General features: G+C 35.3%; 1 protein-coding gene across 24 annotated transcripts in view; it reads right to left on the bottom strand.

Annotated features, from left to right (window-relative positions):
- Nucleotides 1-13927, bottom strand: part of DLG1 (discs large MAGUK scaffold protein 1) — a 278082-nt gene that overhangs the window by 56703 nt on the left and 207452 nt on the right. For all 24 annotated transcript variants that reach the window (XM_039477338.2, XM_074404057.1, XM_074404058.1 and 21 more), the window contains one exon: nt 7666-7768. In XM_039477338.2, the coding sequence (XP_039333272.1) occupies nt 7666-7768 (103 nt within the window). The remainder of the gene's footprint in view (nt 1-7665; nt 7769-13927) is intronic.

Genomic DNA, 13927 nt, shown 5'->3' on the forward strand with positions numbered 1-13927 from the left:
TTTTTTTTTTTTCTTTGAGACAGGATTTTGCTCTGTCATCTAGGCTGGAGTGCAGTATCATGATCACGACTCATAGTAGCTTTGACCTCCTGGGCTCAAGCAATCTTCCTACCTTAGCCTCTCAAGTGGCTGAGCCTACAGGCACACAACACTATGAGCTCATTTTAAAAAATTACTTGTAGTGACAGGGTGTCCTATGTTACCCAGGGGGTCTTGAACTCTTAGGCTCAAGTGATCCTCCTGCCTTGGCCTCCTAAAGTGCTGGGATTACAGGCTTTAACCACCACACCAATTTTCTTATATTTTTATTCCGATGGAAGAGTTTCATACTTTTTTTCGGTTAAGTCATTGACATCCCTCTCCTAGAAATCATATCAAAACTCAGCAAAGCTATAATTTTACATAAGAGATTTTCTCCATTCAATATCTCAAAAATTCCTATATCAAACCATATTTCTTGTCATGAAACATATTAGGGAACATCTGAACTGCTGGCTAAAATTAATAAATATATGTACGCCTATACAAGGAGAGAGATTTTAAAGCTGCTTTTTCATTTGATTTTCCCTTTCAAATTTTAACCTTTGTTTTCACCCCCACACTAGAGGAAACTGGACTTCCTCAATCTCTTCTTAACATGTAATCCCTATAAAGAAAAACATTCATTTATAACCATAATAAAATATATTAATTAAATATATATCTTAAACCCAAGAGAAACAACTCTCAGAGAATGGATACTATAATTACCCTAGAAAAGAAAAAGGGAAATTTTTTAAGACGGCAAGTTAGTTGTTTTAAGTACAGTAGCTCTCTAGTATATTCAGAGGATTAGTTCCAGAATCCCATGTATACCAAAATCCACACATATTCAAGTCTAACAGTAGTCCTTTTGGAGTCTGACAATACAAAAAGTCAGCCCTTCACATAGGAAGGCATATAGCATTTTTGATCCCAGTTTGTTTGAACAGCACATGCATGTAAGTGGATACTCACAGTTCAAACCTGTGTTATTCAAGGGTTAACTGTAGCACAGGAGAGTAGAAACATATAGCAAGGAAAGTGGTAAAGTAGGAGACTGAAACCCATTTTGATTACCTATCTAGTACTGAAAAGGGTGATAAGAAATGACAAATGCCTGCAAATAAACGCCACTAGTCCAATGTAATCTCCCCAGATTGTCTCCACCTCTTCTCTCTTTGGCTGGTATAAGAATGATGAAAATAAAGTCTCAGTATTTCTTTTGTTGTCTCCTGCATCCATATGAAAGAAACCCTTTTTTTTTTTTTTCATGTTAATCTGTGAGTTTAATTCACAGGCCTATTACTGAACATACAAGGGTGGAGGAAAAGGTTTTCTTCCCTTAAAGGGGCTAGAAGAAATCTTAACCATTTAACAGTTGTGCAATCAGCAAATTAGTCTCTTTATGGCAGAGCTTATTCAACTATAACATAAAATGGGGATAACAGTGCTTATAGAATTATCTTGGGAATTAAAGGAGTTAATAAATGTAACATGGTTAGTACCATGCATGGCATACAGTTTTATCATTATATTCTATCATAAGAGATTCTTAAATTATAGACTAGGAAGTATCTGTCAAAATTTTGTAATGTCTGGATATGGAGTCCAAAATGAGCACTGGATTACATTTCCAGTTCCCATGTTTAATTTCTTTCTTTTTAAAAAAATTTTATTTTGAGATGGGTTCTCACTCTGTTGCCGAGGCTGGAGCGCAGTGGTGCAATCACAGCAATTCTCTTGCCTCAACTAGGACTATGGCTGCGCACTACTACGCCTGGCTAATTAAAAAACTTTTAAAAAAGTTATGGTAGAGATAAGATCTTGCTATGTTGCCCAGGTTGGTTTCGAACTCCTTAGCTCAAGTAATCCTCCTACCTAGGCCTCCCAAAGCACTGGGATTTTAAGTGTGAGCCACCACGTCCAGCTAATTTCTGATAATGATTCTTCAAAATGATTAACACAATAGAGGCCCCCCTAAATGAATTATTCCTTGCCTTTGAAATTAATAAAACTGACAGAAGTTGGAAGATAATGTTCCTTCAACTATCTTGTAGAGATTATTTTTCCTCATATTTAGAATCCAAGTCAAGAAAGTTCAAAGTATACAAGCTGAAAAACCCCTAACAGTACTTTTATGGAAGACTAATAAGCAAGCCATAGATCCTAAAAGATAAAAAACTTAATTCTACCAAAAGCTTACCTTTGTCTCTTTGTCTGTCTGTATGTAAGATTATAAAGCACAGAATCCCAAGCCTTTAGGAAAGACACTAACTGCAAGATGATGATTATCAGAGTGTCAGGTGACTCCTTTTGTACTTCTTAAAATAGTCAGCTGAGAAAGAAAATTTGACTCTTCAACTTCTATCCTTGGCCCTCATAGTACTTACACTTTGACAATCTAAAAAAAATTTTTTAAATGTGCTGTACAACAAAAATACATGTTAAAAATATATAATATTAAAACAAAATATGAAGCTGTAGTGTCACTGATTAGTAAGCAGACACAGGTAAGCAGCAACACAGCAAGGAGGACAGGCACATTTTTAAAGAACCCAAAACATACTTTAAAATTTTAACTCTCCTATCTTTGGTCTTCCGTTATTCTTCACCTACGATGTCATTTTTTTCTCTCTGCCCATCTAAATCCTACCCATTCTTTAGGTTCCCAGTTAAACTTCAATATCACTTTATGGTAACTTTTATCATGCCAAGCAATATAATCCCCTCCTTTTAAATTTCTAAGGCAATGTCTGTCTTCTGTGCACTGCTGGTACTTACTTAGTCTTCATTAGGCAATAGTACCATAGCCATGGTAAAAGAATACAGCATACATCACCTTGACAGACTAAGCACTCATCAAGATATTCCCAGTGAAAACTATCTAGACTTTGAAGGCAACAGACCTTTGTTATCTGAGTCTACTACATCATCTGTAAATAGGGATACTGCTACCTATCTTATGAGGATACAGCAAGCCTTACATAATAAATAGACACCTAAATAAACATATAACTATAAACTGTGTAACTGTTATAAAGTGAAAATATCAGTGCTATGAGAAGGAACTAGCTGATATGATTTGGCTGTGTCCCCACCCAAATCTCACCTTGAATTGTAGTTCCCATAATCCCCACATATCGTGGGAGGGTCATAATGGGAGGTAATGAATCATGAGGGTGGATTCCCCCATGCTATTCTAGTGACAGTAAGTCCTCATGAGATCTGATGGCTTGATAAGGGCTTCCTCCTTCACTTGGTTCTTATTCTCTCTCCCGCTGCCTTGTGAAGGACATGTTTACTTTCTCTTCCCCCATGGTTATAAGTTTCCTGAGGCTTCCCCAGCACTGTGGAACTGTGAATCAATTAAACCTTTTTCCTTTATAAATTACCCAGTCTCAGGTACATCCTTACAGAAGCATGAGAACAGGACTAATAGACTAGCCATCGAAAGAACAGAGGAAAAGAATATTCTAAGAAAGAAGAGAATGAACAGACAATTAGGAAATAATCTGGTATAGTCAAGGGTCTGAAAAAAGGCCTGTACGGTTAGAGCTTAAGGAGCAAAGGAAAGAGTCGAGGGCATGATGTAAAATCACGTGTGCTGTGCTGTGACAACTACAAAGAATCTTGCAGGCCTATTAAAGGATTTGGATTTTATTAAGAGTATCATGGGTACTGTTTTAAATGGGGAATGCTTCAACCCAATCTTTGTATTTAAAAAGATCATTTTGGCTGAGGAATAGGGAATGGATTGGAAAAAAATTAAGAAAGAAGTTAGGATATTACAGTAATTCAGGTTAAGGGATGATAGTGGCTTTGGCTAGACTAGTGGCTATGACTGGGATGTTGTGAATGGGGAGGGAGTCAAGCATGATCCCTGAACTTCTGGCTTAAGCATGAATGGAGATGCCATTTAGTGAAATAGTAAAATAAATAAATAAATGTCATAAATGTTAAATCTGAAACATTATCATTGAGAAATACAGCTGAAGAAATCAAATAGGACACATAAGTGTGGTGTTCAGGAGAGGTCTGAAAGACACACATATGAGAGTAATCTACATAAGGGCCTAACCCTTGAAACAGACGCTATCTACTAAACAGTAGCTATCTGAATAATCAAAGAATGCAAATTCACTTTGATATAAAAATGGGTTCATCTATACTAGAATGGGTGAAAGTATTGAATACAATTAAAGAAAAAGAGTATCATCTGGAAAGGGTCATACAAAAGAAAAGTACAGAAATCACAAAAAGAAGCAAAAAAGAAAAAATAAAGAAGGAAAGACCAAACAATAGAAGCACATTATAAGATCGTCTGGGAGGGAAATTCCTGGGCCCATTCAATTACTAACCTAGGATAACTAGCCTATCCTTGTTAACTATCAGTGCAAAGTATATTTAGTGCATATGTGGATAAATTAAACTTATTTAAGGGTCACTAATTATTAAAATGGCAAAAATTAATATATATATATTTTTGAGACAGGGTTTCCCTTCTGCCCAGGCTGGAGTGCAGTGGTATGATCATGGCTTACTGCAGCCCTGATCTCCTGGTCTCAAGTGATCCTCCTGCCACAGCTTCCTGTGTAGCTGGGATCACAGGAATGTTCCACCATGCCTGGATAATTTCTAATTTTTTTGTAGAGATGGGGTCTCACTTTGTTGTTCAGGGTGGTGCTCAAGTCTGGAGCTCAAGCAATCCTCCTGCCTCAGCCTCCCAAAGTGCTGGGATTACAAGTGAATTAACTCTTTTTGTTCTGTTCCATGCTCACTAAGCATTATAGTAGTCTTTCCTTTCCTATCAACCAATTTTCACTCCTGTATCATGACTTGGTATTTTTGCCTGGGTCCCCCAAAATTCTTTCTTAACATTAACAAGAATATGTCTGAATTTTGGCCATTCTGAGTCAATTTTCCCTGTATTATGCTGTACCCTTTCAATATAAAAATTGATTTCTTTTTACTTCAAGAAAGTTTTCTTGAATTGATTGAATTATAAGTTAACACATTCATTCTTTAAAATTATTTTTCAGGAAGTCTAATTATATATATATATTATATGGAAAGTAATTACCTATCTTCTATTGCTGACATTTTCTTTCTAGTCTTCTCAGACTCACTATTTCTGCTTCATTTTGTTTACTTTTTCTATCGTATCTTCTAATGTCTCCTGCTGAGTTTTCTGCAGTGACTCCGTGTTTGTGTTCTAATTTCACTAACTTGTTTGCTTTCTTCTCTCCTAGGTTCCATCAGGTCAAAGTTAATTTCTTTTGGTTATTGACTCATCTTTTCCTATAGTTCTTATATTTCTACTTGTGGTCTTTCAAAGTGAATGTATAAACTACAAAACATTAAGGTTAAATTTTCATCTGATTTGTGTTAATGTTTTTGTGTTGTGTGTACGTGTAGCTAATCTGTTACTAAGCTTTGATGCTTTTCCCCACCTCTTATCTTTGTATGAATATAAGGCAAGTTTTAAATTACTTATTACTGGGGTTGGGTACAGTGGCTCATGCCTATAATCCCAGCACTTTGGGAGGCCAAAGCAGGCGGATCAACTGAGGTGAGGAGACTAGCTGGCCAACCTGGTGAAACCCTGTCTCTATTCAAAATATAAAAATAAGTCGGGCATGGTGGCAGGTGCCTGTACTCCCAGCTACTTGGAAGGTTGGGGCAGGAGAATCACTTGAACCTGGGAGGCGGAGGTTACAGTGAGCCAAGATCGTGCCACTGCACTCCAGCCCGGGTGACAGAGTGAAACTCCATCTCAAAAAACAAAAACGAAAAACAAACAATTACTTATTACTTTGCTAGATTTTGTTAGACTAGCTATTTCCAGAAAGTCTAGGGGTGCAGGAAAGATGGATGCACAGGAAATTTTTACAGCTTTTAAAACCCAAATACTGTCACATGATCTGATCTAAAGAGACAGGCTGCTTTATCCAAATATGAGTTCTCTGCTTTCCTAAACCAAATCACGAGTGGTTTCTGCTCCAGCCTGCTCACCCCACTTCCCATGAGGCTTGCAATAAAAAACAAAGGCTCACGTTTTTATACTTCAGAAATGAGCCCCTCACCTTTAAGAGGTGCCATTTTATACCATATTCTAAAATTTTGCCACCAGAAAATGTTCTTAACATTCCATATTTTAACTCTTCCCCTCTTTCCATGTGGCTTCTGCAAGATCTCAGCTGCTTAAGGAGTCTTTACCTGTACCTGGTTGTCCAGGTATTATACCTATCTTCTTAGTTTTAGCTAATATGAACTGAAGTTGCATGGGTAGAAGCATGTGTGTATGTTTCATTTTTCTTACTGCTTTTGTGTGTTTTCTGTGGAGGTTAAGGAGCAGATATTAAGTTTCACTTAATTATATCTAAAAAGTTTAAATTCCTTATAAACATATAAATGAGAGGCTGTCTATAACACTAAAGAACCAGTGACTGTAACCTGGCTTCCACATAGTATACCCCCTGGATGGGAGTGTGTTGGCCAGAAGATAAAAGTATGTGGGGTCCCACTGGCAGATTTGTTTCTCACAAAAATTAATGAATTGACATTCTGACTTCATATGTTAGTCCTTATTTGTTTGGTTGATGTGAATTAATATTTGGAATTTACTCCCAATTAAACAATTTTCCCTTGCTAATTACTGAGCCTAAAAGGCTAAGGTTTACTAGATTGAGGTTAAATTTTCCCCACCTCTTATCTTTGTATGAATATAAGAAACTCCCATACTTAAGAAATACCAAGCAATGCTCAACATGCTACTTTGGTAAGCTAAAAGACATACTAGATTAAAAAAATTAATTCTGCTCCAAAAAAGAATAATAAATGTAATTAGTTGCTAAATTACAGAATTATTCATTTAGCTCCTTTACTTACATCATTTTTTCCTTCTTCATCATGTTGTTTATGAGCATCAACAAATATGCTATGAATTCTTTTGGGTATTTAAGCTTTTTAAATTCCACTGAGGTTTGATTGCAGATGTGTTTATGTTGATGTACAATAGAGTCTTACATATGTTTAATGTTTAATATGGCATGATCTCAAATTTTCCATTCCCACCTTTTTCCCCTAGGAACTTAATAAGGTCACATCACTGATACTTTACTACCTAGATACACATTATACCCCAAACTTGGCATTCTTCTCTTTATTTTAAATAGTAGTAACAGCTATTAGAAACATGCCTTAAATCTTGATATTAATAATTATAACTTAATTCAAAAGCTAGAAAAAAGCTGGATGATCTAAAATTTTTTGGAGGCATTATTATTTTATTGGGCATTATCTCTGCTTAATGGTTTTTATTTTTTTTTCAGATCAATAAAGTAGTAAAAGGGACATTAAAAGGTATGACAACTTCAGTTACAGAACAGATTAAAAAAATAAACAGTTAAATTAACCCACATAATGGTGCAATGCTCAAAAGAACTTGTGGATACCAGTTCCCACATCATTAAAAAATACTTTTCATCTGGAAAAGGAAGTAGGTTCAGACTAAACAAATACCAGATTAACAAATTGGAAAAAAGCACAGAAAAGGAAGTTAAGCTTGGAAGTTAAACAATATTTACGAGGAAGAATTTTAAAAACTAAAATAAGAGTAACTATAGACAATAAGAATTTTATTACCTTCAGGTCGATATTGTGCAACAATTGTGACTGCTTGGCCAGCATTTTTCAATGCAGCTGCTGCCTGCTCATGACTGGCAGCTCTGAGGTCAACACTGTTTACCTGTAAATGGAACCAAATCTTAATTTGGGAGAAAATAATGACTTTGATTAGAAATCACAATAGCCTATTCTTGAGTAGGTATATATTAAAAAATTAGTTGCAGTAACTTTTTGTTTCTTTCTTATTCTGATTTATTAAAAATATACCGTATAGCCGGGCGCGGTGGCTCAAGCCTGTAATCCCAGCACTTTGGGAGGCCGAGGCGGGTGGATCACGAGGTCAAAAGATCGAGACCATCCTGGTCAACATGGTGAAACCCCGTCTCTACTAAAAATACAATAAAACTAGCTGGGCATGGTGGCGCGTGCCTGTAATCCCAGCTACTTAGGAGGCTGAGGCAGGAGAATTGCCTGAGACCAGGAGGCGGAGGTTGCGGTGAGCCGAGATCGTGCCATTGCACTCCAGCCTGAGTAACAAGAGCGAAACTCCGTCTCAAAAAAAAAAAAAAAAAAAAATACCGTATAGTAAAACAAAATATCATTCATATCACTAAAATGTTTCTCATTCTGATTTATTTAAAATATACTGTATAGTAAAACAAAATATTATCATTCAAAGCAATTTTATTTACTAAAACCACTTTGCTTAGTCAAGTGAGCAAAGTCAAAACACTTCCCTTCAGAAGGCTGGACATCAATCCATCAAAAAAAGTACCTTAATTTGAGAACCTGAAAAATGAAGTGGCACCATTTTGCACACTTTATTAGAGACTCAAGCAATGAGAGGGAAATTCATTTTGCTTGTAGCATCCACTCACCTCCTGCCACATTCTCACGGCTATTGCTCAACACATTTCCAATTATTTTTCTTCCTGTATAAACTAAAGCTTCCATTCTTTCAGTATAATAGGAGAGCTATTATTTAGAAATATTAAAATAGCTCAGACTGCAAGGACTGATTTGATTAGAATGTTAATTAAATGAAGCAGGAATTATTTTTTGAATAGATTGCTTCCTTCGGTGAAGTAATTATCCAATTCTACCAGCAGGTGACCAATCCTACTCCAGAAGAAGGGGCAACTTAATTCTTGTTTCTGCAAGGTTGCCAATACTTTGTGCACACACACACACACACACACACACACACACATACAATATATATGTGTGTGTGTGTGTATATATATATATACACATAGTACATTATCTTAAGAGATTGTTCCTTTTTCACAATAAGACAAACTTAAGAGAACATTAATGGATGCATTATACTTGAATGTAATAAATTTTAAATACTGAATTAAAAAAAAGTTGAGAACCACCAATGAATAGAATACAGCCATGTTCAGGACCTCCACTGAAAATTTTTGGAAAGGAATGATCATCATGCAATTTTTATATAAAAACTTGTTTTGTTGAGATCTAATCTAAAATCTGTTAAAGATCACATATCACTTTTAAAAAATTTGACTATGAGCCCAGAAATTCCTGGGATCATAAATATACATAAAGAACATTTTAACTACATAAAGATCTGGTGTTTTATATTATCTAAAAAGAAACCATTATGCAACTAAATTAAAATACGTGCCCCTTGAGGCTGAGCACGGTGGCTTACATCTGTTATCCCAGCACTTTGGGAAGCTGAGATGGGTGGGTCACTTAATGCCAGGAGTTCCAGCCCAGCCTGGCCAACATGGTGAACACCTGTTCTACTAAAAACACAGAAATTAGCCAGGTGTGCCTGTAGTCCCAGCTACTCAGGATGCAAAGCCACAAGAATCACTTGGACCCAGGAGGCGGAGGTTACAGTGAGCTGAGATTGCACCATTGCAAGCCTGGGTGACAGAGAGAGACTGTCTCAAACCAGCACCACCACCAACACTCCCCCATCCCCTACCCTTGAATGAAAACCAAGATCTGAAAACCCTAATCTAAACAAATGTAACAATGTGGTAATTAGATAAAATCTCTTGCTGATGATGGCCATACAGAACTCAATACAATGTATAAATAGTTCTACTTAGTGCATAAAGAAAATCCTCCTAGTTCCTGGGAGAACAAACCAGGCAAGAAATGCAAGAAAAAATAATATTTCATAATTATTGTAGAAAAGATGAAAAATGTTGATGAATTATTTTTGTTCACCAAACCCGCTTAAGAGTGTAATTTGTTGAATGAAACTATATATTAAAGCCTTTCCACACTATCATTGAACCATTTCAATTGAAGATACATTATTAAGGATATTTTAGAAGAAATTCCGGTACTAAGAGATCTATTTGTATAAATAGCCTTATAGTCATTTTTTTTTCATTTGCACCAACATTTTTGAAAATTGAGAAATAATTCACATACCATAGAATTCACATTTTTAAAGCATATAGTTTAGTGGTTTTTAGTACATTCGTAAGGTTGTACAACCATCATTATCACCTAATTCCAAAATATTTTTGTTACCCCAGAAAGAAACTCTGTATACACTGACAGTCACTCCTATGTCTCCTCTTCATCCTTGGCAACTATGAATCTACTTTCTGACTGTACGAATTTACCTATTCCATATATTTTAAATAAATGGGATATATAATATACGGCCATCTGTGCTTGGCTTCTTTCACTTAACATATTTTCAAGGTTCATCCTTGGAGCATGTATCAGTACTGCATTCCTTATTATGGCTAAATAATACTCCACTACAATCCATTAAAAATGGAGATATATCCCTTTTGTTTATCCACTTCCTTAAATTTATACTTAAGTATTTTATTCTTTTTGATAGTATAAATGTTTTCTTTCTCTATCCTGCAACTTTACTGAACTTATTACCTTGATAGTCTTTCTTAAGATTTTCTCTAAACAAGATTATGTCATCTGCAAATAGTTTTCTTGCTTTTTATTCTGGTAGCCTTTTTTTTTTTTTTTTTTTAAATCTTGCCTAATTCCTAGAATCTCCTGGACCATGTTGAATAGAAGTAGGAAGAGCAGAAACCCTTGTCTTGTTCCTGATTTTAAAGGGAAAGCTTTCAGTCTCTCACCATTTAATATGATGTCAGCTATCGGGTTTCTGGAGATACCCTTTATCATGAAGTTTGCTTTTATTCCTAGTTTATTCACTGTTTTTAACATCAAAACCTGCTGGTTTATGACAATTGCTTTTTCTGTGTCTACCGAGATATCATGTGCTTTATGTCCTTTATTAAGATGGTGTCTTACTTTGATTGGTAAGTATGTTTCTATGTTATTTAAGAATTTTTCTATGTTGAATTAACCATGCATTCCTTAAATAAATTCCATTTGCTTATGGAATCTCATCCCTTTTCATGCTGCTGGATCCGGGTTGTTATTTTGTTGCTTTTTATATCTATATTCATATGGGATATTGCTTTGTAATTTTTTCTTCTTGTGATATCTTTGGTTCGGTATAAGGATAATATTGGCCACATAGAATGAGCTGGAAAGCATTCCTCATGCTTATTCCTTTTTTTGGGAAGAGTTTGTGAATGACTGGTGCTAATTCTTTAAATGTTTGGCAGAATGTACTAGTGCAGCTATCTGGTCTGGGATTTTTGTGTTTTGGAAGTTTTTGATTACTAATTCAATATCCTTGTTATAAATTTAAAAAATTTTTCTATTCTTGAGTTAGTTTCAATAGCTTATGTCTTTCTAGAAATGTATTGGTAATTAGAGTATATAACTATAAAATACATATATGACTATATAATGATATATATATTACAGATGTCTTTTGCCTTTAGTAACAATTTTTTCTTAAAGTATACTTGATATTAGCACAGCCACACTAGGTATCTTTTGGCTACTTTTGTGTAATGTATCTTTTCCACCCTTTTACTTTCAACATTTTTATGTCTTTGAGTCCAAAGTGTCTCTCTTGTAGACCCTGTATAGTTGGATTCTGTTTTTTAATCTACTCTATCAACGTTTTTGCCTTTTAACTGGAGTGCTTAATCCATTTATATTTAACATAATTACTGATAATGTAGAATTTACTTCAATTAGCTGTGTTCTATGTCTTGTGTTTTCTTTTTCTATTCCTAAATGACTACATTATTTTTGTATTACATAGATATTTCCTAGTGTATCATTTTAATTCCCATGTCATTTCTTTTACTACATACACTTTGTAGTAATTTTCTTAGTGGTTATCTTGGATTACAAGTAAAAATTTAACGGCAGATGGGTGGTGACTCTCGACTATAATCCCAGTGACTCAGGTGGCTCAGGCAAGCGGACTGAAGCAGGAGCATCACTTGAGTACAACAGTTTGAGGCCTGGCTGGGCAACATAGTGAGACCCTCATCTCTAAAAAAAATACAGAAAAAAAATTATCTGGGTGTGGTAGTGCATACCTGCAGTCCCAGCTACTCAGGAGGCTGATGCAGCAGGATTACCTGAGTGAATGAGTTTGAGGCTGCAGTGAGTTATGACTGTGCCACTGCACTCCAGGGTGGGTGACAGAGTGAGGTGCTACCTCTAAAAATAAACAAACATTTTATACGAACCTAGTTTTTTTACCCTCTTTGTGGTGACGCTGTCATGTTAATTATATCTTTGTAAAATGTGTACACATCTAATTTGAAATTATTGCTTTATTCAGTTGCTTTTAAATCAGGCTGGAGAAAAAGAGTTACATATAAAATAGTACCTTATGTTGTTTTATATTTACCTACGTAGCTGCCTTCACTTATGCTCTTTATTTCTTCACATAGATTTGAGTTACTCTCTAGTTTTCTTTCATTTTAGTCTGCAGGATTCTCTTTAGTATTTCCTACAGGGCAGGTTTTGAGAGATGAACTCTTTCAGCTTTTGTTTATCTGGAAATATCCTGATTTCTCCTTTATTTTCAAAGACAGTTTTGTTGGATATACAGTTATAATCAACAGAGTTTTTTTCTTTTCAGAATTTTGAGTATGTTATTCCACTGCTTTCTGACCTCCATGGTTTCTGATGAGAAATCAGCCATTAATCTTATTAAGGGTGATGAGTCACTTCTTTTTGCTACTTCCAAGATTCTGCCTTCAGCTTTAGACAGTTTGATTGTAATGTGCCTACGTTGTAGATCTCTTTAATTCAACTTGGAGTTCATTGAGCTTCTTGGATTAATGGTTTTCATCGAATTTTAGAAGTTTTGGGCCAGTATTTATTGAAATATTCTTTCTTCCATTCTCTCTCTTTCCCATCTTTCATGCACTCCCATTATGTTGGTACACTTGTTAACATTCCATAGGTCTCTGAAGCTGCTTTTTTTTTCATTCTTTTTTGTTACTGTTCAGTTCTTCAGCATCAAAATCTCAATTCACCCATCTTCAAGTTTGCTGATTCTTTCTTCTGTCAGCTCAAATCTGCTGGTGACTTGACTAGAGAATTTTTAATTTATTGTATTTTTCAACTCCAGAATTTCTATTTGGTTCTTACTGATAATTTTAACTCTTTATTTTTTTTTACTTGGTGAGTACTATTCCTTTACTCTCAGTCTATAGGATGGTTTTCTTTTATTCTTTGAACATATTTAAAAGAGCTGGTTTAATGTCTTTATCTAGTATGTCTCATGTCTGAGCTTCCCTAGGGACAATTTTCATTGATTGCATTTTTCTCTTGTATATGGGCCATACTTTTCCTTCTGCTTGTCTTGAAATTTTATATTGAAAAATTAAAATAAATATAATATGGCAACTCTGGATATCAGACCTGCTCTCCTATCGGGGTTTGTCATTGTTGTCTTTTAGTGACTTTTCTTAATGTTATAAAGTCTGTATTCTTTGTTGTGTCTGGCCACTGAAGTGTCTGCCTAGTTAGCTTAATGACTGAACAGATATTTCCTTAAATGCCTGAAACTTCTAAGTATTCCACTCTTTTCCAAGAGCTATGTGTGCCTGTTGGAGGCCTACCTTTAACATTCAGATAAGCAGTTAACAACTGCCTTAAACTGTCACTTCCTGCTTGCAAAGAAGCTCATGATTAGCTAGAGGTGAGTTTTAAGGCCTTTTCTGAGCATGTGCACAGCCCTTGAACATGTGTGTGGCCTTCTGGTTCCAAGGAATACACTGGAGGTTTTCAAAGGCCTTATTAAAAATTCAGTCCTCCAATTTTCCTTTTAAGTTTTTTGATCAGTCTACTCTTCCCTAGTGCTTTCAGGGCATTTCCCTTGAGAAGCTCAGTGAGCATTAAATTTTTTTTTTTTTTTTTTTTTTGAGAAGGAGTT

This window comes from Saimiri boliviensis, chromosome 8, assembly GCF_048565385.1.
Source record: "Saimiri boliviensis isolate mSaiBol1 chromosome 8, mSaiBol1.pri, whole genome shotgun sequence".
NCBI classification, from domain to species: Eukaryota; Metazoa; Chordata; class Mammalia; order Primates; family Cebidae; genus Saimiri; species Saimiri boliviensis.